The 27,934-nt window shown below is 56.8% G+C and overlaps 1 protein-coding gene across 2 annotated transcripts in view; it reads right to left on the bottom strand.

The window, feature by feature from the left end:
- The window catches only part of GRAP2 (GRB2 related adaptor protein 2), a 70,449-nt gene that overhangs the window by 21,016 nt on the left and 21,499 nt on the right, over positions 1 to 27,934 (bottom strand). The window contains exon 2 of one of the 2 annotated variants that reach the window (XM_051834071.2): positions 3,794 to 3,885. In XM_051834071.2, the coding sequence (XP_051690031.1) occupies positions 3,794 to 3,871 (78 nt within the window). In that variant the 5' untranslated portion in view covers positions 3,872 to 3,885. Of the gene's footprint in view, positions 1 to 3,793; positions 4,196 to 27,934 lie in introns of those variants that run through there. The other variant, XM_070052944.1, reaches the window with a different exon arrangement.

Raw genomic sequence — 27,934 nt, 5'->3', positions numbered from 1 at the left:
TCAGGGGGCTCACGCGCACGCTCTCCTCAGATAGTAGCAGGGGTCAGCCGGCTGCAGTTCTAGACCCTGAGAGCTGTGGCGAGTGCAGCAGCCAGCACGCCAGGCCAGGGCCGCGCTGGGAGGTGGATGTGCAGGGCCCAGCGTTCCTGTAAGTCAGTACTGTGTGAGGCCAGCTTGTGCGTGCCGTGAGATGAGGTATGTGGTGAGATGTGGTGGAAGAGCTGGGGGGGGGGGTGAGGGCTTCATGGCGGAGGTGGTCACATACAGTGTGCAGGGAAAGGGTGGTCTGAGCACAGGGGAGAGGCTGGACAGCACGGCGTGTGTGCTACTGTGGGACCTGCGCGCGCTGTGAGCACAAAGACGCCTGTGTGCGCCCAGGAGTGTGCACAGTACACATGTGCGTACACATGGGCATTTGTACACACGTGTGTCTGCAGATTCTCCTGAGTGCACGATGGGACTGGATGGGAGGCTGGGGCCAGCTGGGTCAGGTTTCAGTCAGTTGGTAATGGGGAAACAGTGAATGCCTCTGAGCAGGGACATGATCTGACCGGATCTCTCTCCCGGAAGAATCCTGGGACCAATGTGTAGAATGATCGGAGGCAGAGACAGGAGGCCACGCGGTCAGTCGGGCTGCAGCGGGATCCCAGCAGGCAGGGGCCGCAGGAGCAGATAAAGCTGCTAATGTGATGGCCACTGACTGGGCATCTGCTTGGGCCAGGGCCATCACCTCTGATCCCTGCCGCGGCCCTGCAAGCCAGACCCTCCTGCCCCGGGAGCTCAGGGGCCAGACCTGGGGTTCAGACCCAGACCCGTGTGACTCCACTCCTTCCCCTGCATCGCACGTCTTTCTATAGAGCAGGCACTTGCCTGGGAGAACACAGCAGGCAAATACCCGGGCACAGTGCAAGGCCTAGGAGTCACACAGAGCTCCCTCCAGGCCCCGTGCAGCCACCTTCCAGCTCTGTGCCCTGGGACCCTGGTTTAGCGCCTTAGCTTCCATTTCACATTTAAAACATGGAGGAAAGGGCCGTGCCCACCTCGCAGGTTTGCTGAGCAGATGATCCGGTGCTGGCTGGACATGCGTTGGCGACTGATCAGCAGGATTTGGCAAGGGAGGAACTGGTGGGGGCTGAGGCTGCTGGCTTGGTGCCTGGCCTCCGCCGATGCTCAGCACACGGACAGGCGAGTCATTCGGGGGTGGCGGGGGAGGGGCCTGAGTGATTCTGGACGTCTTGAGTTCGGGGCTGGAGTGTACAGAGTGGCACGAGCAGACAACGGGCAGTGTGGGTCAGGGGTCCAATAGAGAGGTCAGAGTTAGAGCACGGGCCCGGGCTTGCAGAGCTTAGGCTTGAAGGGAGCTGAAGGCAGAGAAGTGGGCGAGGTGGCTCAGGGGAGGGGAAGAGCAGGGGCCAAGGGCAGGGTCTTCATCAAGGGCACCCCAGGGGAGGGGGGAGAGACCTCAGGCAGGGCGGGGTCTTCATCAAGGGCACCCCAGGGGAGGGGGGAGAGACCTCAGGCAGGGCGGGGTCTTCATCAAGGGCACCTCCCAGGGTAGAGGGGGGAGGAGACTCAGACAGGGTGGGGTCTTCATCAAGGGCACCCCAGGGGAGGGGGGAGAGACCTCAGGCAGGGCGGGGTCTTCATCAAGGGCACCCCAGGGGAGGGGGGAGAGACCTCAGGCAGGGCGGGGTCTTCATCAAGGGCACCCCAGGGGAGGGGGGAGAGACCTCAGGCAGGGCGGGGTCTTCATCAAAGGCACCTCCCAGGGTAGAGGGGGGAGGAGACTCAGACAGGGCGGGGTCTTCATCAAGGGCACCCCAGGGGAGGGGGGAGAGACCTCAGGCAGGGTGGGGTCTTCATCAAGGGCACCCCAGGGGAGGGGGGAGGAGACCTCAGGCAGGGTGGGGTCTTCATCAAGGGCACCCCAGGGGAGGGGGGAGAGACCTCAGGCAGGGCGGGGTCTTCATCAAGGGCACCCCAGGGGAGGGGGGAGAGACCTCAGGCAGGGCGGGGTCTTCATCAAGGGCACCTCCCAGGGTAGAGGGGGGAGGAGACTCAGACAGGGTGGGGTCTTCATCAAGGGCACCCCAGGGGAGGGGGGAGAGACCTCAGGCAGGGCGGGGTCTTCATCAAGGGCACCTCCCAGGGTAGAGGGGGGAGGAGACTCAGACAGGGTGGGGTCTTCATCAAGGGCACCCCAGGGGAGGGGGGAGAGACCTCAGGCAGGGTGGGGTCTTCATCAAGGGCACCCCAGGGGAGGGGGGAAGAGACCTCAGGCAGGGTAGGGTCTTCATCAAGGGCACCCCAGGGGAGGGGGGAGGAGACCTCAGGAATGAGGGGTGACCCTGCAGGAAGAGGGCACGGGGTGTCACTGCAGGCCATGGGGGCGGGGGTGTCATAGTTCCTTTTAAGGAGAGCACTGAGAGTGTGTGGTGTACAAGGCAGATTCCAGAGGGTGGAGGCAGGAATGGGAGGCGGGAGGCGAGCCCAGGGAAGGGACTTCCTCCCCGTATCAGCAACAAAGCAAAGCCATGAGGAGCTGGACCTGGGAGCAGAGTTGAAGGAAGCCCCCTCCCCCCCTTCACTTTTCTGGGAAAGGGGAAACTTCGGCTAGAGAGGAAGTTCCGTTTGCAGTGGGAGGTGCGGGTGGGAGTTGGTCCCCGGGCTCATCAGGGTCCCAAGGCCTCATGACCTTGGTAAGGTCACAGAGAAGAGAAGGACGCCTTTTCCTGGAGCAGAGCTCAGCCGAGATCCTGAGCTCCTGCTGACAGCCACGCGTGCAGACCTCACAGGCCGGAGCCACGAGAAGGCTGCCCCCTGGGGTGTTAAAACTCCCGAAGAAGCCACACTGCCTGGGCTGGCCCCACGATGCTTCCCGAGCCGCCCACCCACACGCCGACAAGGTCTTTGGACAGCAGGTGTACTTCTCCGTGGCGAGACAGTGGTGGCCTCTGCTCACCTGGGCTGCTGGGGCAGTGGGCGCTCGGAGGCCAGGCCACAGGCACCGGCACCACACGTACTTCCAAGTGGCCTCTTCCAGGGCCTGTGCTCTTTAGTGACACAGACCCATGAGGCAGAGCCCTGCGTGTGCGGGGCCTGAAATGTGGCCCACGTCCCAGGCCACTTGGGCGCAGTATGGCCACTGCAGGCTCAGTGTGGGCCACAGACAAGTTTTCAGAAGCCCTGAGTGAGGCCAAGTGCATCTGACCTTTGTGGTGCCACGCTCTCCACTGCCCCACCCCACCCACAGCCGCTTCTCCCACATTCCACATAAAAGGGGACGTTAAAACGTTCATGAACAATGGAACTAAATGACTAGCTTATTTTGGCGCAAACATTTTTGAAATTCACGCACACGTTTCCCACAAACGCTGGAAGGCTCCTTGTGCTGACCCCGCACTCAGCTCTGGCTTGTAGGCCTCGGGGCTGCAGCTGCAGACTCGCCTAGTGTGGCGTTCCCAGAGCCCTCACCTTTCAGGGTGGACTCCCTGGCTCCCCACCGCCACAGTACACCATCCCCCACCCCTCAGCACGCAGCCAAAACCACGTGTGACCAGCCCTGGGAGGAGGGCTCCCCCCAGATCACAAGCATCTCGGGACGAGGACAGCACTTGCGCTCCCTCCACTGCGATGCCTGTGCATGGCACGGACCCTGGGGTGGAGGTGAACTCCTCCCTTAGAACCGCAGTTCTTCAGAGGCCAAGGCCTGGACTGCCAGGCTGCCTCGGTGGTGCCCGGACTCGGGGGGCTGGAACTCCCCGCTGCCCCGCGGTGGCCCCGCATCACCCACCTTGAGAACGTCTCCCGTGTGAAAGCTCAGTTCATCCTCACCCGAGGCGGTAAAGTCGAACTTGGCGACAGCTTCCATGTTGTGACGTGAGGCTGGAAGAGAAACCGCAAGGTCATGTTGCCTCTCTGCCAGGGGAAGGGTCCCCGAGCAGATGGCGCCGCCTGGCTGTCTCAGCGGCTGGCAGGAGAGCGAGCCAACGGGTTCCCAGGCCGGGGGCAAGACTCAGGCGTGCGGTGAGGGCTTGTGCTGGCGGGGGCAGCTGGAGGACCTGATCCCCAGATCATTCTGTGTCCCCAGCTGCCAGCGGCAGGGAGCGCAGGCCTGCATCGGCCTTGCCCCTCTCCTCCCAGCTCCCTCGGCCTGTCCGGGCCTGTCACCGCGTCTGAGGTGTCTCTGTTTCCAGCTGATAAGCAGGGAAGCTTGCTGTCATCTGCCACCAGAGGCCCCCGGGGCTGGAGCCTGCTCTGTAAACACAGTCTCCGGGCAGCTATATTTAACCGGGCAGTGTTAATTAGACAGATGCCATTTTCTCTTTTACATCTGAATCGTTTAAGGGACAGCAAGCTGACCAGCGAGCGCCTGGTGTGAGAGCAGAAAACATTTTGGTCTTGGAGTGGGCAGACTCTTGGCCAGGTGACACCGTATTCTTAGTATAAATCGAGTGCATTTTGGAAATGTCATTTTAATGTATTTCTGAATCCAGTTAAAATGCTGGCCTCTGTGCACAGTGCACGAGGGCCTGGGTAAAGATGAGTCCCCTGCACAGGACAAGGAGTCGAAACGCTGATGTTTCCTGGGAGGCCAAGGGCACGACACTGAAACAGTGGGCTTGAAGCCTCGTGTGGTTGATAAGTAGCCGTGTGAACCTGGGCAGGCAATTCAGCCTTTGGAGTCTCAGTCTCCTCCTCCATAAAATGTTAGGAAAGAGGCGAGGTTGGTGCCTCCTCTAACAGGGCCCCAACGTGTAGGGGAAAGAGGTGCAGGACAGAGAGGAGACAGAATACGAACTCGCGGCCGGACCGAATTTATTCAGAGAAAATAAACTCGCAGAGGTCGACCACCTGCCGCCATGCTCACAGACGGCACACGTGGCAGAGGCTGCGACCCCTGCAGGCCGGGCCCTTCTGTACGTAGGTGGGCTAGGGTGGGGATGGGGCAGTAGGTGGAGGTGAGCTCTCCATCCTGGTTCTTAGGTCCGGCCCACTGGCTTCTGAACCTGGGGGAGAATGCAGGGGTGGGGTGGGAACGATACAGGACCCAAGGCTTGTGTCCTTGTCCCATCAGTAATATTCAGCAAGCAAGGCTGCGACAGGAAACCTCCTGACAGGTGCGAAGTTCAAAATGTTCATGGGAAACGTGTGTAACGAAAAACCTCCGCATGGTTTTGAAGTTTTTGTACCAGGCAGGCTTACCTTTCCATCCCATTAACTCTTTGAAGTACTCTCTTACAGGATAAAGCTAAGAGATATTTATGTTTTAACGTAATTTAAGGGATGAGTTTTTTCCCCAGAAAGGGCAGCCTGCCCAGGAGCACGCTTTTCTCCGGGGTCTCTCACCCGCTGTGAACTTTGAATCTGCTGCTTCCTCTCCTGGACCGGCCAGTCCTCTGACTGCTAAGGCAGCTTACTGTCAGGGCACTGTCTGGAAAGCTCTTGGTGGGCATTTTATCTGCTTCAAAATGTCCCTAAGTCTCGAGTTCTTTTGCTCCAGTTAATAAGTAACCCTCAAACCTGATGGCCTTCCCCTGGCCAGGGACGAGCAGCGGGACTTCTGCCTGAGCAGACAAGCTCTGGGTAAAGAAGGCTGTGGCTGCAGGTGGCCGGCTGCCGGGAGATCAGAGGCTGCGAGCAACTGCCGCGGGCTGATAGCGAGGGCTCGTTTCTCGGATTTTCCACATTGGCTTCGTCTTCCAAGGGTAATTTGTAGAGATGAATATTATTAATCCGAAGCAAAAAATAGCTCGGGAGCCAAAGTAAAAGGTTCTGGCTAACCTTCTGAGCTTTATCGCCAGCCAAAACTTACTTCCAAACAACGGCACAAACACTCATAGCAAGGGGTCTTCAAAAACCTCGTGAAAAATGCATGTGATTAAAAAAACCCTATGCGTAGATTTCAGTGGTTTTTTTTGGCACCAAAATCAGCTTATCTGTTAACTCTGTTTTCCGTGAACTTCCTGAAGCACCCTGCGTATTCCAGGGCACCACGTCTTCAGGACCTGCCTGCCCAAGGCAAATCAGAACTTCTGTGACCCAGGACGCGCCCGCTCCGCTCACTGCCCCTCGATGCCTTTGCCGATTTGATTTACCTCATTACGTCTGCATGAAAAGCTGCCTTTAATGAAGGCCTTGCTTCTGGCTTGCAGGGAGACCTGGCTCCTCCGCGTTACCCTCCCGGGGTCAACAGTAGACACCTGGGTCACTTCCAGGGGTCAAGTGTCAGGCGAATGGTCCTGGAAACCATGGTCCCATTTCTATGCAAATTGACCTTAATAAGCCGCAGGGAGATGAAAGAGTGGCAAATGCTAAACATATTAGAGAGGCACATAAATCAGAGAGAAAAACATCGAAGGCACATGCTGGATGTGACCTTGAGCCCCGGAAGACCTTCCCGAGAGCACACCTCACTCGCTCAGTGCTGGGCGCCTGGGCCAGGCTGGCTGTCAGCCACCGGGGTGAGAAGACCCAGGCACAAGTGCAATTGCTTCTTGAACCGTGGCAATTTTCTCTGCCTCCCCCCAGGAAGCAGGCAGTGAGTGGCAAAGTCAGCGACACAGGCACATCACAGAGCTCCCTGGCTTATAATATTAATCCTGGCTCAAAAAACCCAATTAAACAGGCCCACACTTCATGAAAGCGCTTTAAAAAAAAAGTGTTTGCTTCCATTTCCATTTGTGAAATACAGTGCGGTCAGCTGCTGTTTGCTGGGAGGGAGAGACTCGGGCAGGGTGCACGGGTGGGCGGGCGGCGCTGCTTTTGTTCCAATCACAGGCTCTCAGATCTCCCCAGAAGCACCGCTGTCAACAGAGAACGCAAATGCCGCCCCCAGGGGTCACCTTCTGTTGGGTGGTAAAAATGCACGGGAATGTGTACCCCACTCCTCTGCAGCCATCAGTGTTAATTCTGGGAAGTTTAAACAGGGGAACAAGAAGAGCCAACTAATACGGTGTCTTCAGCAGGTATCGATTTGGTTATCATCTGTAGCTGCCGCCGCTACAGGCTGCGTCTGGGGAGCCACAGAAAGACATTCCGGAGACAAAATCTGGGTAGCAACAGCAGAGAGAGAGAGAGAGAGAGAGAGAGAGAGAGAGAGAGGGAGGGAGAGGGAGAGGGAGAGGGTGCAGTAACCTGAATTCAAGGGTGCAGGAGCTTTCCGCCTGCTGTTTGGAATGCTCTCCGGGGGTGGGGGAGGGAGAGAGACCCCTGTTCAGGGAACCTCACAGATGGATCGAATGTGCTCTCCCTGCAGAGCTGGGCTTGAGACATGCCAGAGCCACCCGTGGCCTGCAGTGGGGAAGTCGCAGCAGGCTGGGGTGGGGCGAGGGTGGAGTGCGGTCCCATTGCTGATGCCATTAGCAGAGCCCTAATGCCACTCTCTTCTCAGCGGCCCTCTGCGTCCTCTCGTGTCTCCCCGATGGAGTGGCACACAGGGTCCCTTAGCCACGGAGCATGAGCGCCCTGCCCCTGCGTCTCCACAGGCGCTGACCTGCGAGCCATCCAGGCTGCAGGCCAGGAATGGCTGCCTGCTTCCGAAACCCAGGCACCGCCGAGGGCGACAACAGAAGCCACAGCCAGGGCTCTAAAATAACCTCCCTCGGAAAACAGATGCAGAGGATTTATTCAGAAATGCATCCTTACCATCGAAATGCAACCGGGCAAGAAACTTCTCGAACAATTTCAGCTCCTCCTCACGCTGGCTATGAATAGCCAAGGTTTCCATTTTGTGTATCTCTTAAAAAGAGCAATTGCATAACACCACAAAGCTAGGCAAAGATTCAGGCGCAGGACTCGGGACTGCTGGCGAGGGCTCCCCTGTGAATTCTTCCCCCAGTTCGATTGTAATTCGGATAACATAATGTCTCGGAATTAAAAGAGAAAAGCATCGCTTTTTTCCCTAAGTATTGTTTGTTGCATATTTCTCAGGCCGAAACAATTTTTATGAGTTTGCCTCCTGCATGAGATGCAGTAGTGAGGAGCATGCAAGGCAGGACGACCAAGCGGAGCTCAGCGAAAAATGTGCAATTCTACCAGCTGTCCAGGCTGGCTGAGGCAAAGCCCCGTCTCCTGGAGACAATGAAGGAGGGCCAGTCCTCCGGCCACGGGCGACAAGGTCAGCTCGGTGACTCTCAGAGAAGGAAGCCTCGCTCTGCCAGCAGCAGGTTACAGCTCAGCCCCACTGTACACAATAGGTAGTTCTTGAAAAGTGGTGATGAATAGAGCATTTGTAAATGGAATAATTTTAGCGTGTTTTATGGAGGCTCACTCTGTAAAGGAACCCTGTGGTGAATCCTTTAGAAAACGAAAAGGGAAATTTGTTATGCAAATAGCTACTTTTTAATTTCTCTCTTTAAAAGTCTGGGTTTTCAGGCATTGTGTACTAAAACAGACTGCACCTGTGTATCCTCTCCAGCTCTGCACCCTGTGGGCCAAACCCTCTCTTCCTGACTCTCAAAGCACTTTAAAAAAAATGCCTCTCTTGCTGATCTAGAACATTCCATGCTGGGGTATAGACCAAGGGTTGCCAGTTCTTTCCTGTAAAGAGCCAGAGAGTAGTTTTGGCTCTGTGACCCATACAGCCTCAGCCACAACTGCTCCACTGTGCTAAGACAGCCTTCGGTGACGGGAAACGAATGAGCACGGTCGTGCTTCAATAAAACTTTATTTGTGGGGCTGGCGCTGTGGTATAATAGGTTAAGCCCCTGCCTCCAGCGCCAGAATCCCATATGGAGACCAGTTCTAGCCCTGGATGTCCCACTTCTGATCCAGCTCTAAGCTAGCAGCCTGGGAAAGCAGTGGAAGATGGCCAAGTGCTTGGGCCCCTGGCTCCTGGCTTCAGATCAGCCCAGCTCTGGCCGTTGTGGCCATTTGGGGAGTGAACTAGCGGTGGAAGACTTTTCTCTCTGTCTCTCCCTCTCTCTGTCTGTAACTCTGCCTCTCAAATCAATGAATCTTTAAAAATAAATAAATGAAATTATTCCTATACATTGAAATTCTAATTTCAGGGGCAGGCATTTGGCCTGGTAGCTCAGAGGCGAGTTAGGAGGCTGCACCCTGTACCGGAGCCAGTTAGGATGCTACTTTTTACATGTCACAAAGTATTATTATTTGAGACAATTTTTCAACCACTTAAAAGAGAGCCACGTTAGCTCAAGGCCAAACAAACATGGGATGAGCTGGATTTGGCCTCCTGGCGCAGTTTTGCTGTAAGGGTTCATGTTCATTTCCTGTCTCCACAGTTGTTCATAAACTGCTTGAGGGGAAGGGGTGTAGCCTGGTGGACCGAGTGTGGGTTTGGCACTAGATGGGCCTGGATTTGAACTAGAATGTGCCAGCTAGGGCCAGCGCTGTGGCGCAGTGGGTTAATGCCCTGGCCTGAAGTGCCGGCATCCCATTTGGGCACCAGTTCGAGACCTGGCTGCTCCACTTCCTGTCCAGCTCTCTGCTATGGCCTGGGATAGCAGTGGAGGATGGCCCAAGTCCTTGGGCCCCTGCACCCATGTGGGAGATCCAGAAGAAGCTCCTGGCTCCTGGCTTTGGATCAGCAGAGCTCTGGCCATTGCGGCCATTTGGGGAGTGAACCATCGGATGGAAGACCTCTCTCTTTCTGCCTCTCCCTATCTCTGTGTAACTCTGCCTTTCAAATAAATAAGTAAATCTTAAAAAAAAAAAAAAAGAATGTGCCAGCTACTTCCTGAGTGTCCTGTTTCCTCACCCACGAGATGGGGGCAACCGCAGGTGCTCTGTGAGCTGCTGCAGGCTGGTGCGGGCTGGTGCAGCCCCCCCGGGCCCGTGGCAGGTGTTCAGTGAATAGCTGCCGCTGCCTGTTCTTAGGTTCCTCTGACACTTCACCAGCGCTCAGCAGGCACTCAGTAAATGTTTGTTGAGGAAAAGAATTCACGACAAAGGCGCTGTCCTCAGAGCTAGAGCTGTGACTGATTTCCTGAGGAAGGGGCTATCCACGTCAGGACCCCTTACCCGCTCACAGCATTGCCTAATCCCCCACTTCCCAGCACCCTCAGCCAGAGCGCCTGCAGCGCCTGCCCACACAAAGGCGTCTGCTTTATTTAATCCAATAGAGGGCAATGGTGCACCCCGAATCAGCCACTCCATCTTGTGAGTTGTCTGCAGCCCTGTAATCTCTCTGCAGACAGCTTTGGTGATGTCTACATTGTCTCCTGTGAGGCTGAAGGCACATCAGTGTCAACATTTCAGACTCTGACACCTTTGAAATGCAGGCAATCAAGGGTCATCTTCTATGCATTTGCGGTGCTAGGGTTCCTTCCTTTTTATTTTTAAAAAGATTTGATTTATTTGAAAGGCAGAGAGACAGAGATATAGGAAAAGATAGCCAGAAAGAGAGAAAGACAGAGACAGAGACAGAGACAGAGAGACAGAGAGAGGCAGCAGGCAGGCAGAGAGATATCTCCCATTCGCTGGTTCAGGTTCACTCCCCAAATGCCTGTAACCCCAGAGCTGGGCCAGGCCAAAGCCAGGAGTCCAAACTCCATCCTGGTCTCCCACATGGGTGTCGGGGCGCAGTACCCGGGCCATCAGCTGCTGCACTTCCAGATACACTAGCAGGAAGCCGGATCAGAAGTGGAGGTGCCAGGACACGGCTGCTGCTCCGATATGGAATGTGGGTGTCGCAAGCCGTGGCTTAACCTGCCGTGCCACGACATGCACCTTTCCTTCCTTTAAACAACTCCCGAGGGCCCAGTGCTGTGGCACAGCAAGTAAAGCTGCGGCCTGCGACGCCAGCGTCCCACACGGGCACCGGTTCCAGTCCCGGCTGCTCCACGTCCAACCCTGCTCCCTACTAATGGCCTGGGAAAAGCAGCAGAAGATGGCCCAAGTCCTTGGGCCCCTGCCACCCCTGTGGGAAACTTGGATGAACCTCCTGGTTCCTGGTTTTGGTCATCTGGAGAGTGAATCAGAGGATGGAAGATCTCTCTCTCTCTTTCTCCCTCTCTCTGTAACTGTGCCTTTCAAATAAATAAATATTTTTTAAAAATTAAAAATATTATTAATGTATGTATTCAAGAGGTAGAGAGAAAGAGATAGACACACAGACGGAGTTGTCTGCCTGTGGCCCACTCCCCAGATGCCTGCAATGAACAGAACGGGCTGGGGCCGGGAGCAGGGAACCCAATCCGGGTCTCCTGTGTAGGTGGTAGGAACCCAGTGCCTCCCAGGTCTGTATTGGCAGGAAGCTGGAGTCAGGAGGTAGAACCAGAAATTGAACCCAGACCCCCAGAAGTGGACTGTGTGCATCCCAACCAGCGACTGAACTGCTAGGCCTACGTCCACCCCTCAGGTTCCTTCTCGGAGTCTCAGTGAGATTCCCCCCACCCCCCACCCCTCCCCCCCATGTACCTGCCGCGGACCACCCTCCCTCCTGCTTGATTCTAGGTTAACGAACGCGTGTTGAAACCCCTCCCGTGTGGTTTTCTTTCATCTGAGCCTTGCAGCTGTGTCTGCGGCCTTCCTGACGTGGGCTTCTCACCTCTTCCTGGGCACTGGGCATAGGAACAGGAAGCTGAGGAAAGCTACGGACAGGTGGCCCTTCCTGAAAATCCAAGCCCAGGGTAGACAGCTGTCTGCTATCTTGCCCATGGCCTCCTGCTTTAACGTTCCTGAAAGCAGGCAGGAGGGGAGGGAACCAGAGGCCAGAGAGTGGCCTTCCCCAGCTGGGTTCTCAAGCCACAGCGCTTTCGCTTCCTTCCAAACCGGCACGAGCTCCGGCTACAGGTCTCTTCCAAGCAGCACGCTGTGCCGGGAATGCTAACCTCCTCCCTGAATGTCTAACGAGGCTTCCACATCTCTTCACCGAGCCCGCTCTTAAACTGCTTCCAACTCATCCAATGGAGTCCTTAAAACACGGACAGACCCTCAGGGGCCAGTGTTGTGGTGCAGGGGGTTAAGGCAGCTGTGACACCAGCATCCTATATCCCATATCCCGGCTGCTCCCTTCCAATCCAGCTCCCTGCTAATGTGCCTGGGAAAGCAGATGATGGCCCAGTGCCTGGGCCCCTGCCACCCATGTGGGAGACCCGGATGGAGCTCCAGGCTCCTGGCTTTGGCCTGACTCAGCCTCGGCTGTTCCGGCCATTTGGGGAGTGAACCAATGGATGGAAGATCTGTCTCTCTCTTCCTGTCACTCTGCCTTTCAAATAAATAAATCTTAGAAAGGAGGGGGGGGGGGGCCTCAAATCCTTTTCTGGTAAGATCTGGCTACTGGTTTTTCTGGAGACCGGGTTCTACGGCCAGACTCAGGGCGTCCAGTGGGCCCTGGAGTCGTGGCAGATATGACCAACTCATGCGGGGTCACCGGGTCCCCGGCTTCCCCAGGGCAAGCTCTCAGGCGGCCGTGGATTTGGGGTTGGACATCAGGGTCTCCTGCTTTAGGGGATTTACAGCCCCAACCTCCTGTGCTTGTCTGGATTCCCAAGACAGAGATGCAGGAGCAGTGGGGTCAGGATCAGCCTTCTCAAAGTGACAGGTGCTTCCCCCAGGGGGAGAGAAACACCCCAGGCCTTACTGCAAGTAAGCAAGCTTTACAGATAAGCAAAACACACCCTGGCCGGCGGCTGAAGACCTCTGCTTCCGTGCCTTTGCCCACGCGGGACATTCTTTTCTTTCTCCTGCTCCCAGCTGACTCATTACCTCCCCCCTCCCCAGCCCCAGGAAAGCATCTGTCCCCCAGCACGACCTGCGGGAGTGGGCATGTAGACCCAGAGGGGCCCGCCCGGCCTGGCTGAGAACAATGACCCGTCGGCCGCTGCTGGCCATCCAGTCTCAGAGCCCACAAGGAAGCGGCTCATGAATAGCGGCTGCCAGGGCACTGCCCTGCCCCCATCCATTCCCGTCCTGGGCGCAGGTGTGTTCCCCAGGTAACAATCCATCCTCTCGCCGCTTCCCTTTCCACCAACTGAGCTGCCTCAGCTGACGGGTCCCTGATGGGCAGCTGCCCCTCGAGGGAGACACTGGGCCGTGGGCAGCAGGGGAGGTGCGCCGCGCTGTCCCCCAGCCCGGAAGGGCCCAGGCTCAGCCCGCCACCACCACAGCAAGGCCCTCACCTTCTAAGGCCTCTCTCTGCCATGCCCTGCCGAGGCCCTCTGCCAGCACCTTAGGATTTCAGTCCAACCTGGGATCCCCAGCCTCGCCTGGGCCCCTTGGCCGTGCCTCACGATTTCTTCCTGTTTCCAAGTGGGAGCCACCTCCCCCGTGAGAAGGCACTTGGTTTTCGGGTTTGGAAGCCACATAAATATAAGACTTGCAAACTCCACCCGGCTGGAGGCCCCGGAATCCCTGGTGTCCTTATTCAATCAAGGCGCCGTGCGGCGGGCCCCTGCCGTCCCTGTGGGTTAGGGGGATGTCACTGGTCTCCACGACGCTTTTCTCATTTTTAATTAACTCCTTTTCTCCTGCTTAAGTTTTGGACTAGGAGGAGGGGGAGGGAGTGGGAGACGGGGCGGACAAGGCAGAAGCCTCCCCCATTCCTCCCCGGCCTCGCAGCCCAGGGACTGCGCGGGACAGCGGCCGGCGGTTGCTCCTGCTTCTGCCGTTTGATCCCTCACGCTCGTGTACACCAGGCTCCTTCGCATCATCCGAATTCTTCCTGTTAAGGACCGGCACACAGTCTCCTCTCTGCACAGACTTTTTATAAGAAAAGAATCGTCTTATCTAAGCACAATGGGTACGCCCAATTTTTTGCTAACTTGCCACACCAGGCAAGGTGAAGAGGACCTGGGCTGAGAGACCAGAGCCGCTCTGAGCCTCAGGTCCTGTGGCTGACTTGGAAGAAGGGGGAACCCTAATGTAACAGGGCCGTGCCTCAGTCTCCCCAGCAGGAATTCAGATGATGACCCCCACCCCAGGGGAGCCCATGGGGGTGGAGAGTGCTGGGACAGGTGCTGGCCTCTTTCTCTGAAGTGTTTTGCAGTTTGGTTTTCTAGGATCCACCAATGCCATCCTCTTCTCCAGTCTCTTCAACCTCCCCTCCCCTGATAGGAGAGCGAGAGCGAGAGATGGATCAAGGGGCAGTCAGGAGGAAGGGGGCAGAGGGACAGGACCCTGACTTGACTTCTGCACCCTGCTGTTCGCTGTCTTTAAGCAGGAAGCACCAGGGCCAACACAGAGGGAATCCCCACCCCCACCCCCGGCAAGTCCCCCACCCCAGTGTCTAGAAACACAAACTGGCTGAAAGTAAGTTACGACTGATGGATACAGCCCAGCATATGCCCAGGGCTTAGCAAATGGTCACCCCTGCAATGCTGATTATTGTTGTTGCTGTCACTTTTAAACATTTCTTTGAAAGGCAGAGTGACAGAGAAAGAACACTGGGTTGCTCCATTCATTGGTTTGCCCCCCGGATGGTCCCAACAGCCAGGAGCCAGGAACTCCATCTGGGTCTCCTGCCTGGGAGCAGGGGCCCAGGCACCTGAGCCATCGTCCGCTGCTTTCCCAGGTGCATCAGCAGGAGGATGGGTGGAAGCGCTGCCGTACGGGACGTGGGCATCCCCAGTGGTGGTCTAACCCACTGCCCACAGCCTTCATTGTTACCATCAGTAGTCATGTTTTACAGAGGGGAAATGGAGGGCGAGTCTGCTCTTGGCTCTGTGGGTTCCAGAAAATAACAGACGTCCGGCCCCCAGCTCTGGATAATCACCGACCGGCCTCGCACCCCGGACCTCCCTGGGGGGTTGTCTGTCAGCCAAGACGTTGACAGCAGCGATTCTCCCGGACCTGCTCCTTGCAAGCCCGTTCCTTCCGGGTCAGAGACAAAGACGGCGGTAAACCCGGCCGACCCACGCCGTAAGGCGATCACACTCAGCTCATCAGGTGCGGATGCTGCCCCCTCCGCGCCCACCCCAACCACCAGTGCTGGGCTTTTCCTACCCCTCCTTCAACCGTCCCCGGAACCTATCCCGCTTTTTCCAATCCTGTCTCTATCCTTGAAGCATCGGGAACTTAGCCACGAGCCTCATACCAAATAGTGCATCTAAAACGCTTCTGTGTTTGGGTCTCCTGACACCCTGAAAGCACGCGGCCAAAGCACCAGAGACAGAGAGCGCCCGCCGCCCGCGGGGAGCTGTCACCTCCTGCCCCACTCTGCTTCGAGCCCCGTGCGTTGCTCGCCGGTTCCTCATTCTGTCCTCACCGCTTCCTGAAGCACTGACAACCGTCTACCCCACACCGCGAACCCCGTGGCAGGACCCAGACGTGCACTGAAGCCTTGAACATACTCACCCAGGGTCAGCAATCACGGCTGGGTGGCGGGAAGCACAGTGAGGGGACAGACAGATGGACGGACAGACATCTTACACACCTTCGGGTGTTTTTTTTCACTTCCCATTTCCTATGCACATGATTTCCCCTGAACTGTCTCCCCAGGGCCCACGGTGCCTCCGCATGCTCCTTCCTTTTCTTCCCTCCCGTTCACCACTGCCAAGACGCTCGGCGGCCCGTCCTCCCCTCACCATCTGCCCGGGGCTGCTACTTAATTCTCACTTGGGCAAAGTGCAGAGCAGAGGACCACGTGGTCACAACTGTTTCAATCTTTTTGTCACTTTTATTTATGTCCCCAGGCCTCCATTAATCATTGGAACGCCGGAGGTTTTTTGGCTCAGGGCTTGCAGAAGTGAACACAACTCAGGCACCACCTCACCTGGCTTCGTCACTGAAAGACATTTTTATTTAGAAGTCACCCAGTGAAGGTACTAAAAAGTTGCCAATAAAAGGGATGACACTGCAAATTCCTTTTATTTTTAAATGTAAGTCTTCCTAATTTGACTTTGGTTCAACTAAGGACCATTTGTATTTGCTTTTTTTTTTTTTTTTAAAGATTTATTTTATTTATTTGAAAGTCAGAGCTACAGAGAGAGGTAGAGATAGAGGTCTTCCATCCGCTGGTTCACTCCCCAGATGGCCGCAACAGCCGGAGCTGCGCCAATCTGAAGCCAGGAGCCAGGAGCTTCTTCCAGGTCTCCCACACAGGTGCAGGGCCCAAGCACTTGGGCCATCTTCCACTGCTATCCCAGGCCATAGCACAGAGCTAGATCGAAGAGAAGCAGCCAGGACTAGAACTGGCACCCACATGGGATGCTGGCACTTCAGGCCAGGGCGTTAACCCGCTGAGCCACAGCACTGGCCTCAGTATTTGTTTTTAAAATAGTTCTTTTCAGGGCCAGCACTGTGGCATAGTGAGTTACACCATCGCCTGCAGCGCTGGCATCCCATATGGGTGCCCGTTCGAGTCCTGGCTGCTCCACTTCTGATCCAGTTCGCTGCTAATGTGCCTGGGAAAGCAGTGGAAGACGACACAAGTGCTTGGGCCCCTGCACCCACATGGGAGACCTGGAAGAAGCTCCTGGCTCCTGGCTTCCGCCTGGCCCAGCCCTGGCCGTTGGGGCCACTTGGGGAGTGAATGAGTGAATGGAGGACCTCTCCCCATCCCGCTCTGTAATTCTTTCAAACAAATAAATAAATCTTAAAAAAAAAAAAAAAGCGGCAGAAGATGGCCCGGGAGCCACCTGTGGGAGACCTGAGCAGGCTCCTGGTTGTGGCCAGGTGAGGAGCTGAAGCTGCCCTCCTCTGTTAACTCTGACTTCCAAAGTAAACAAATCCTCAGATAGATAAGTAGGTGGACAGACCGCAGGTCTCAGGTCTCGTTGCTAAGACTCGGGTCCCCAGGGCTGAGGACCAGCCCCCTGCCCCTCGACCTCCGGTGATTCTCTCCAGGCTCCAGCTCAGCTGCTCCACGTCCTCTCCAGAACACGTCTCCCGGACTGGGACCCAACATTCAAGGCTGAGCCGAGCGGGCCGGGGCGACCAAGCCACCTTCTCTGTGCCCTGCACTTCTGTGGGACACAGTCTCGGCGCTCAGGAGTTAAGTGCGCACAGCTATGGCCCCGCCCCAGCTGCTTCCCCACGCGGAGACGGGCAGGCAGGGCGTCTCCACCTCCTTTCTCTCCTGTCCTTGTCCCGACGTGGGCCTGGTGCACCGTCGGGCGCAGTCTCTCAGCCCCACCCTCCAGCTACATCTTTCAGCTTCATGCCTGTCTGCTCTTGGCTCTGAAATAAACGGACATGGACTTCCGTGACCAGCGTGGCAGGGTTCGAGTCCTGGCTCCTTCCTTTCCCGGCCACATAACCACAGCAAGCCGTTAACCTCTGAACTCAGCCGCTTTTACCCTAAGGACTTCTTCCAGGTCGGCATGAACCCATTCATCCACTTTCTCTGCAAGTCAACTGCAAACCCACCAAGTTACGCAGCTATCATTCGGCCTGTCCGGCTTCGCTTTATTCTCCAGGGTGTAGTTGGAAAAGTGCAGCCACTGGATGGACACACCAGGGTCCACCCTCCCTCAGGGCTAGTCCCGGGGAGCTGCCAGGTAGAAAACGTCCACTTAGGGTTTCCTGCTCCCCTCTCCTGTCCTCCCACCCATACCACTGGGTTTCTTTCCCTATGTCTTTAAACAGCCTGCAGACTCCATCCCTACTGTGCCCCTCGTCTCCCTCCACCTCAGCCCCCTGCTCGATGGAGCTAGGGCCCCCATGAGTGGAAGCTTCTGGTACCCATAGGCTGAGGCCCTTTCCCATTCGGAATCCACGTCTCCTTGACATGTGACTTCCCACGCCCACTCAAGACTGTCTTGTTTCTTAATTTTTATTTATTTGAACGGCAGAAAGAGAGAGAGAGAAAAAAACAGAGATGCAGAGACAGACAGAAAAAGAGAGAAATCTTCCATCTGCTGGTTCGCTTCTCAAATGCCTGCAGCAGCTGGGGTTGGGCCAGGCCGAAGCCAGGAGCTGGGAACCCACCTGTGTCCCACGCAGGGGCAGGGGCAGGGGCAGGGGCAGGGGCAGGGGCGCAAGCACACGGGCCATCACGCACCTGCTGCCTCCCAGGGAGCTCACTGGCAGGAAGCTGGAACTGAGAGCAGCCAGGACTCAAATGGAGGCCCTCCTACGGGATGCAGGTGTCCAAGGCTGCCAAAGCCTGCCCCAGCCCCATGTGCCTGCCCCAGCCCCCGTGTGCCTGCCCCCAGACCCCTGTGCCTGCCCCCAGACCCCTGTGCCTGCCCCAGCCCCCTGTGCCTGCCCCAGCCCCCGTGTGCCTGCCCCTAGCCTCTGTGTGCCTGCCCCAGCCCCTGTGCCTGCCCCTAGCCTCTGTGTGCCTGCCCCAGCCCCTGTGCCTGGCCCCAGCCCCCTGTGCCTGCCCAGCCCCCTGTGCCTGCCCCCAGGCCCCGTGTGCCTGCCCCTAGCCCTCTGTGCCTGCCCCCAGGCCCCCTGTGCCTGTCCCCAGCCCCCTGTGCTTGCCTCCAGCCCCCTGTGCCTGCCCCAGCCCCCTGTGCCTGCCCCCAGCCCCCTGTGCCTGCCCAGCCCCCTGTGCCTGTCCCCAGCCCCCTGTGCCTGCCCCCAGCCTTCTGTGCCTGCCCCCAGCCCCCTGTGCCTGCCCCCAGCCCTCTGTGCCTGCCCCCAGCTCCCGTGTGCCTGCCCCCAGCCCTCTGTGCCTGTCCCCAGCCCCCCTGTGTGCCTGCCCCCAGCCCCCTGTGCCTGCCCCCAGCCCTCTGTGCCTGCCCCCAGCTCCCGTGTGCCTGCCCCCAGCCCCCATGTGCCTGCCCCTAGCCTCTGTGTGCCTGCCCCAGCCCCTGTGCCTGCCCCATCCCCCCGTGTGCCTGCCCCCAGCTCCCGTGTGCCTGCCCCAGCCTCTTGCCACTTCAGGCCTCCAGTGAGCTCTCCTCACTCGGTCCTCCCGAGTGACTTCCGAACCTTCGCCCGCAGACACGCTTCCGCGTCTTTGCCTCTGCTCTTGTCCTCCTTCCGCCATTCAGCTCACACTGCCGTGTATGGCTGTGCAGGTTGCTCACTGTGAAAGCCCAGGCCAAAACCAGGAGCCAGGAACTCCATCCAGACCTCTCACGTAAGCGGCAGGGGCCCGAGTACTTGAGCCATCATCGACTGCCTACCAGGGTGCACATTAGCAGGGAGCTGGATCAGAAGCAGAGCTAGGACTTAACCTGGTGCTCCGACATGAGACGTGGGTACCCAGCAATGGCTTAGCCCGCTGCACTACAAAGATCTTCTCTCTTTTTTTTCCATATGCATTCATTTCAAATCCTCCATTACTGACTCTTTGCCTGGACGCTTCCCCGTCAGTCTCGACTTGGGCTGCAAGACCAGGAAGCGGCCACTTCTCCCCCTGGTCACTCCAGATTCCCTGCTCACCTCTCTCTCTCAGGAGCACCTCTGTGCCAGATGCACCTGCTCAGTAAACCTTTCTTGGGCCCTGCCTTGTGCCAGGCACTGCACTGAGTGTGGGAGTGGGGAGCGGACAAGACGGAGCCCATCCTAGACCTTGCTCACCGTCTTGTGGGGAAGACAGACAAGTCAACCAAACACACGAGACCAGAGTGATAAAGGAGCCAAACCTCACGGGCTGGGGATCTCGGATGGCACAGAGACGGGTGCGGAGGAATCAGGCAAACCTTCTGAAATGAGGTGCATTGAACCGCATCTTGTGGACAAATAGCCGGGCGGAGCAGAGAGCGCATCTGTCCTACACACAGAGAACGGCGTGTGCAGTAGCAGTGGGGACTGGCAGGTCCTGGGATGGGTGATGTGCTGGGGGCAGGTCCTGGGGGTCGTTGCATAGCCAAGGGCGTTGCACTTCATCCCAAGGGTGACGGGCAGTCACTGACATTTGGACAGCGTTTGCACTAGGGAGTGTTTATCTGTGGCAGCCAAGGACTACTGTAGCAGTCTTAACTAGAAGGGTGAGGGCCTGGACCACACAGGAGAGAGCACGCTCCCTCTCGACACTGGCCTTGCACGTGCTTTTATCTCCACGTAAGTCTCAGTTAACTTCTGCAAGAACCTGAGAAATAAGGGTGATTACTGCATCCAGCCCACAGACAAAGAAGCTAAGGCTCAAAGAGACTAAAGAGTCACCCAGGTTCACACACATCAGACCGTGGGGTCAGGATCTGACCTCAGCCTGGACACTGGGCCGCTGGTCTCCCTTACACTAACACAAGGGGACCACTGGGACTCACAGGCCAGCTGCCAGTGGCTAAGAGACAGGAGAGTCCAGCATGGCGCTGCCCAGTAGAAACAGGATGTAAGTCACAGGCACGAGCCCCATAGCTCATTTTTTTTTTTTTTTTTGACAGGCAGAGTGGACAGTGAGAGAGAGAGACAGAGAGAAAGGTCTTCCTTTGCCGTTGGTTCACCCTCCAATGGCTGCCGCAGCTGGCGCACCGCACTGATCCGAAGCCAGGAGCCAGGTGCTTCTCCTGGTCTCCCATAGGGTGCAGGGCCCAAGCACTTGGGCCATCCTCCACTGCACTCCCGGGCCACAGCAGAGAGCTGGCCTGGAAGAGGGGCAACCGGGACAGAATCCGGCGCCCCGACTGGGACTAGAACCCGGTGTGCCGGTGCCGCAAGGCGGAGGATTAGCCTAATGAGCTGCGGCGCCGGCCCCCATAGCTCATTTTAGATATTCTGGCGGCACACTGTAAAGTAATCTCTCACCTCATGCATCCAGATGTCATCGTTCCAATGTGAAATCAATAAAAATCTTATTGAACCGTTCTGTGACGTCTTTGGGATGCACTGGACCCTGACAGCATGTCTCAGTTTGGACTAGCCACGTGTGAAGCATGTGGGGTGACCAGGGCCTGAGATGACTCCCGCGTCTCTGCTGTGGACGTCTCGGTGGGTGGGCGAGGCACTCTCTGAGATAAGGGCCGCAGGGAAGGGATCGTGCGGGAGGACCTGGGTGGGGGCTTCCAGGCAGGGGTCGCGCGAGCAGGCGTGGATCTCAGCAGGCAAGGCTGGGTGGAGACCCGGATCTGGGAGCTGTTCCAATGCAGATGCTGTTAAGACCGGGAGACGACAGAGCGTGCGCAGGAGCACTGAGCCCAACCACAGGGAGGGGCGGGACACCTTCTCAGGTGGAGCAGATCATCTGCACAGGAGGGAGGCACCTCCCCCTGGAATGGGAGGGGAGGGGCGGGACGCCTTCTCAGGTGGAGCAGGTCATCTGCACAGGAGGGAGGCACCTCCCCCTGGAATGGGAGGGGAGGGGCAGGGCGGTGTGGCTGTGGAGGTGGCTCCTGCAGGTGGAGGGGGTGGGGAGACACAGGAAGTCGGCGGCTTTCTAGCATAATGTTGGTAAGGCTTCTCTCCCTCGTTTCCTTTTCTGTCTTCTCTTTCATAAGGGAGCCCTCACTTTTATCCCTGACCCACAGCTCCCAAGAGCTACAGGTGAGAACAGGGTAAGGGGTAAGCAAACGTAACTATGTGTCCGGCCAGGGCCTACACCAAATGGAGAATTTATTTTCCTAATCACCACTCCACTCATGGCCTTCCTTCTGCCTCTCTCTCTCTCTCTCTGTAAACTCTTTATTTTCAAGCAACTACAGATCCATAGGAGGGTGCACTCTCCCCCTGCCTCCCCCAGTGGTGACGTCTCAGGTCCCCGTAGTCGGGTATGAAAACCAGGAGCTGACACGGGCTCGCCACCATGAACCAGGCGCCGTCTCCTAGCGAGTACCTCCCAGCAGGACGTACTGAGTCAAGCGAACCAGGAGAATGGACACTGTAACGTTCAACCAGGTCAAGAACTCCGTGTGTGGAGCCAGTGCTGTGGCTAAGCCACTGCCTGTGACGTCAGCACTCCACACGAGCACCAGTGTGAGTCCCAGCTGCTGCCTGGAAAAGCAGCAGGTGGTGGTCCGGTCGCTTGGGTTCCTGCCACTCATCTGGGAGGCCTGGATGGAGTTTTGGGCTCTGGCTTTGGCCTCAACCAGCTCTGGGTGGTACAGCCATTTGGGGAATAAACCAGAGGATGGAAAATATCTCCCTCTTCTCTCTCTCTCTCTCTCTCTCTTTTTTTTTTTTTTTTCTTTTGGACAGGCAGAGTGCACAGTGAGAGAGAGAGAGACAGAGAGAAAGGTCTTCCTTTTGCTGTTGGTTCACCCCCCAACGGCTGCTGTGGCCGGAGCACCGCGCTGATCCGAAGCCAGGAGCCAGGTGCTTCTCCTGGTCTCCCATGGGGTGCAGGGCCCATGTCTCTCTCTCTTTCTAACTCTGCTTTTCATAAAAATAATAAATGAATCTTAACAGAAAAGAACTTTGTGTTCAGGAAGCCTTATCCCTGGAGCCGTGTGACAGGCATCACATACAACGCTGAACGCCACCTGCACGCTCAGGTCCAGAGCACCCTCACGGCCACGTGCAAGCTGCCAACGTCACGTGCTTCCCTCGGGTTCTGCGCTGCCGCTTGGCTTCGTCTCCTTACGGAGAACAGCGAAGATGAGCAGATGCTGTCCCCCCAGCATCTAGAACAGGGAGTATGTGGCTCACAGAGAGAGGCTCGGGCCCGTGACTGCACTGCTGTGCTACCTCGGGCTCACTGCCAGGATAAAAGCTCCGCAGCGCCTCTTGGGGGAGGGGTCTCCCATGCCTCTGTTTACACAGCAGAACACCAGTGGATCAGGAGAGAGTTACGATTCAGATGGGCACCTCCATCCGGCTTTCCAGTGGACGGGAGCTCGGAGGAAGTCACAGCACACAGGCCTTGCAATCAGTGTGACGGCTTTAACCAAACCCTCTGGCCTAGCAACAGACCCACATCCCTCCACAGCGGAATCAAGCAAAACAAGAACCAAGAAATCAGGTTGCTTCAAGGAAACAAACGCCATCAGGAGAAACTTGGGCCAACCTGGAGGAGATGGGGGCTGTCCATCCACAAGGTTCAGCCAAGGCGAATAACCCACTTATTAAGACACTGGAGAACTTTCACTGCGGGTGGTAATTTGCTAATGTGTAAATATGGAATGACTTTCTCACTTGGGGATAAATGAGTTCTGCTTCTCAAAAAGCAATGCATCCGCCAGCAAGAGGTTAGAAGACACAAAAAAAGAGGTATTTTGTCCTAAGATTTGAAAAGCCAAGGAACTATGTATTTCTGGCAGCTGGGTGAAAGGGGCTCGGCTTTGAGGATTTCTGAGCAGCCAGAGGAGGAAACACAGCAGGAGTGCGCTGGCGGAGGGTGGGCGGAGGAGTGAGGCGCACAGCTGACAGTTCTCCCGCGGGCCCCCGCCTTCAGACCACGGGCCGCCCAGGAAGGCAGGCCAGCTGCGGAAGACAAGGTGCAGGCGAAAGGGGGCAGCGCCCAGGGAAGGTGGCGGGCAGGGGCCTCAGCCTGCCGCTGGATAGACAGCGCTGAAACCAACCTCGCTGCATCAACGGTCATCACCACATAACCACGGTGACGGTCTTTGGTCGCCCCTATGCCCCACCATGGGTGGAGCGCCCCCATCACGGGGCCTCTGGCATCCCCCCGGGCCACCCGGGGCACGAATCGTCACGGCCCACATTTTGAAATCCGTCGGAGAAAGAGACCCTGCTCTCCGGGAGACAACAGGAAGGCCACCAGATGTGACTCTGAGGTGCCTCCTCGTCCAGCCGTTGAGACGCAAGAAGTGCTTCCCTTGTCCAGCTCCTCTCCGGGACTATTGTTACCTGGGTCTTTCAACCTCAGGCCTGGTTTTCCCACAAACGTTTCACCATCCACAATGAAACGAACCCGCGGGAGGCCGGGCAGCCCCGCACACGCATGCATGCACACGCGCGGCAGAGGGCGGCAGGCCCGGTCCCCGCAGCCTTCCCGCCGCCACTCTGAAAGGCACAGAAGCTAAGTGGGGGTAGCGGGCCCGACAGGCGGCGTGGAAATGTGATCAGCGCGGCACCTGCTTTCTCTTCTCTGTGCAGCTTTCGCAGAAGTGAACATGAAAAGAAGGGAAAATCAGCAGAGGCAGGGCCCCTTCTGGAACAAAATAATTCTAGTCCTGAACCTGCAACCGTGCAAGCCGGCGGCCGCCTGCGCTGGGCACCGGGTGACACGCTGGGCGTGAGCTAGCCGGCGGGTGGCAGCTTCAGTCTGGCTCTTTCTGCTGCCTCCCTTCCCCCATTGCAATCATGGTAAATATATTTATACTCGCCGGATGATGTCAGCCAGACAATGCTCCCCTAATTGGGGGTGATCAAGTTCGACAATTGCTTGGGCAAATCTGCCGACTCCCTATCAGGCAAAGCGATCGGGGGCCCGCTCGTGTCGTCCCCATCAGCAGTTTCCAGTGGAATGAGAACACTCCCCTGGCAAGAGCATGGCAATGCGTTTTCCAAGCAGCTCCCAACAGCCAGCCCTTGAGGAACCAGACTTCACGGCATAGAACGCTTTTATAAATCTTCCCACCCCCGGCTGGAGCAGAGAGGGAAAAACCCACAGCCACTTCCTTCAGCCTGAGGTTCTTTTGTTCTTTTGCATTTTTTTCTTTTCTTCCTTCTCTTTTTCTGTCAGTGGGCTTGTGGAGCTAACTGTCATTTCTGGTTCTTGGTTCTTTGATAATTTCGGGACATCTGGCACACGCTTACTGCGGTTGCTAGCTCTGGTATCTATAGATATGCACGCACGCACTGCTGCGTGTGCATGTTAACACGCCACACGCATAATTTACTCGTGCATAATTTGGAACTTGAGTGCATAGGTTTATTTTGACATTTAAGTGCAACTGTGCAGTGCTGATCAAAAGCACTTGCTTAATAAACATTTGTGATGAATGAACACACCAGAAGACAGCTAGGCAACTACCACTCATTCGTTCATTCATTCATTCATTCCTCAGACAACTGGACGGCTCATCTGCAGCAGCTGGGTACTCAGAGAGGCGAACCCACAGGCTCAGGGCACCCGCGGTGGAGCCGCGAGGGGCAGACCTGTAAGCAGGCAATAGTGAGACATCAGGGAGACGCGGTGCTGGGGTCCTGCCAGGGGAGCGGGGCTCCGCGCAGAAGGGGCTGAGTCCAGGGAGGGCCTTCGGGGGGTGGGGAGTGAAGGGCCCAGACAAAGGGAACAGCACGACTCACAGTGGGGCGCAAAGTGGTGAGGCAGGGAGTTGGCAGCCAGGAGCTGGGGGCTCCGGAGTGGGTAACGGAGAGGAGTTCTACTGTCTGGGGGCATCTTCACTTGTCCAAATGCTTCTGGATTTTGCTGGAATTTGTACCCACAAACCCTCACAGCAGAAGCGGGACTGGCCCTGTGTGCCGTGCGGAGACGTGAGGCCAGGCCCCGAATCTGCCATTCGTGAGCGGAGTGAGTTGGGCATGGACCGGCTTTCTCAGCACATGGAGGAGGTGCACGCCGAGCCCCCCATACCCCTCCCAGCTTCTGCAGTCTCTGTCACCTGGATCCTCTGCTGTGCACAGCTCACGCCTGGGCCCGGTCCGCAAACCATGAGCGCTTGTTCCAAGCAGCACACGGCATCACAATGTCACTGCCTTAACAGTGCCGAGGCAGCCACGCACGGCTTTACACGGATCCCTAAGCAGTGGTCACAGAAATGTACGCGCGACAGTCATCCTCATCCCTAGCCTGGGTCACTGGGTCTCCGTCTCTCAGGTCTGAAACAAGAATTCATAGCACCAACCCCTGCTGGATTTAGTTGCTCTAAAGCATTGCTCAGCTAACGACTTTATGTTGAAAATCTCAATAATTCCAGTTTCATTATAAAGCCAAGGGCAACATCCTTAGAGGGGCCTTCAGGCTCCACACCCCTCACTGGCCAGGTGAGATACTCAGCAGTGCTCCCCCGTGGGTGCTCCCGTCTCTGCGCCTTTCCTCACTCAGCTCCCTAACATCCAACCCGAAGTCCAGTCCATCTCCTTCAGGATCGCGATCTGGTGACCCTGCCTCACTGACCACCGCATCCATCAGTACCTGTTAATTTCATCTCACGGTTTGTGTTTTACTTCTTGAGCTGACTTGTCAGCCCCGGGGGTATAGGAACGAGTCTCACTTCTTCAAGTCTGTGGACCTAGCACAGTGGCCCCAAGGTGAATAGGGGGCATGACAGAAAGCATGCGGAAAAATGGAATTAAAAGATAAGCTCACTTGGGTGCAAACGTTTTTGAAATCCACGAGTACTTTTTCGTAACATGCATTTTAAAGAACTTTTTGAAAACTCCTCATATACACTGATCTTCGTTTTTTGTTTGTGTGTGTGTGTGTTTTTTTTTTTTTTTTTTTTGACAGGCAGAGTGGACAGTGAGAGAGAGACAGAGAGAAAGGTCTTCCTTGTCCGTTGGTTCACCCCTCAATGGCCACTGCGGCTGGCGCGCTGTGGCTGGCGCACCGCGCTGATCCGAAGGCAGGAAGGTGCTTCTCCTGATCTCCTATGCAGGGCCCAAGCACTTGGGCCATCCTCCACTGCACTCCTGGGCCACAGCAGAAAGCTGGACTGGAAGAGGAGCAACCGGGACAGAATCCGGTGCCCCGACCGGGACTAGAACCAGGGGTGCTGGCGCCGCAGGCGGAGGATTAGCCTATTGAGCCACGGTGCTGGCCATGATCTTTGTTTTTTTTTTGCACCAAAATAAACTTGTCATTGAATTCCACTTTCCACGAACTTTTGGAAACACGCTTGTATTTGCTGACGAATGGGCTCCCATGTTGCCACCTCTCTGAGACTACCGAGTAAAAGCCATGGGAAAGCAGAGTAAGGAGAACGTGGGACGGTTTTCCTGCATTGCCTGGGAGCCTCAAGTTCATCCCGGAATGAGGGATTCACAGGACCACAAGGAGCAATGCCCCGGGAGGAGGAATCACCCGCTCACTGTAAGGAGAGGACGGCTGAGCGCCGGGGTGGAACGTGGGAGCGGCTTCCCGGCACAGGGCTGGAGGCCAACACAAGCCACTCCCGGAATTCCACCCCCGCCCCCACGTTCAGCTTTCATCCTCCATGTGCCAGTGAGCAGCACCCGGGATTTTTCACAAAAGAGGAACTGGCAGGAAATCAAAAAGGAGAATTACCATTTCCTGACTGATCTGACGGCATTTAAGGAAGCCGAGCTCTGCCAGGAGACACAACCGCAGAGAACGCGTAACCGGGCACCTGGCGCTCCCACGGGCGCTGGCAGCTGTGCCTGGCCCGGGCGTGGAGCTGCAGGGAGAGAAGTTCCGTTTTTGCAAATGGACCTTCCAGAAGAAAAGCTGTTCTAAGGCCAGGCGGGCCTGCTTCCTCTGCTTTCCTCATTAGTAAAAGAAACCACTGTTTCCTTTCACTCACAAGGAGATCCAGCCATTTGCTCAACAAATATTTATTTATCGGGAAGCAAACATGGTTCTAGGGGCTAGAAATGCAAATGAGGGCAGAGACCAAGCCCCTGACCTGGGTGTGTGTGTGTGTGTGTGTGTGTGGTGTGTGTGTGGGGGGGGCAGCAGCACACAAGCAGCTGGAATAGTGCTAATAACATCTTACTGTGTTTGAGAAAATTAAAAGTCAAGACTGCAACATGAGCATTACCTTGGTGCACACGCTAGCGGGTATTTCCGAAAGACTAGCAGGAAAGAAAGACAGACATGGCTTTTTGTGCAGGAAGCTGACCTTCCCCACTGACCTTCGGCAGGCCGAGTGTCTAAACCCGTTTCTGGGAGACGGGGTTGGGCCAGCTTGCTCCGCTGTGCCACTCTGGGGCACAATCGGCCACCCCAGAGATCTGGAATCCCGGGAGTCTGCCCTGTCTTGCCCCAACCCGGCCCCTCCTCCGGTGCTATCTTTTGAAGGCACCTTGAATGGTTCCCTTTTCTGTGCCTGCCTCCTGGTGTGAGCTGTCTTCCCTGCAGGACCCCAGCCCCACGTCGCCCTCACTCTAGGCTCACATGTCTCTTGTCTCCCCTCTTCATCACTTCCAGAGTGATTTGTGCAAACCACAGGTCAGACTGTGCCAGGCCTCCGCTTCCACGCCTCCGCCGGCTCCGCACCCCTGCAGGGCGCTGCTCTGGCTTCCCGGATGCTCAGGCCATGGCAACTCGGGCCTCTGGTTGTCTCTGCTCCCTTCCCAGCCCCTGGCCCCGATC

Source organism: Oryctolagus cuniculus, chromosome 11, assembly GCF_964237555.1.
Source record: "Oryctolagus cuniculus chromosome 11, mOryCun1.1, whole genome shotgun sequence".
Taxonomy (NCBI): Eukaryota; Metazoa; Chordata; class Mammalia; order Lagomorpha; family Leporidae; genus Oryctolagus; species Oryctolagus cuniculus.
This window is presented reverse-complemented; position numbering and strand designations above follow the sequence as displayed.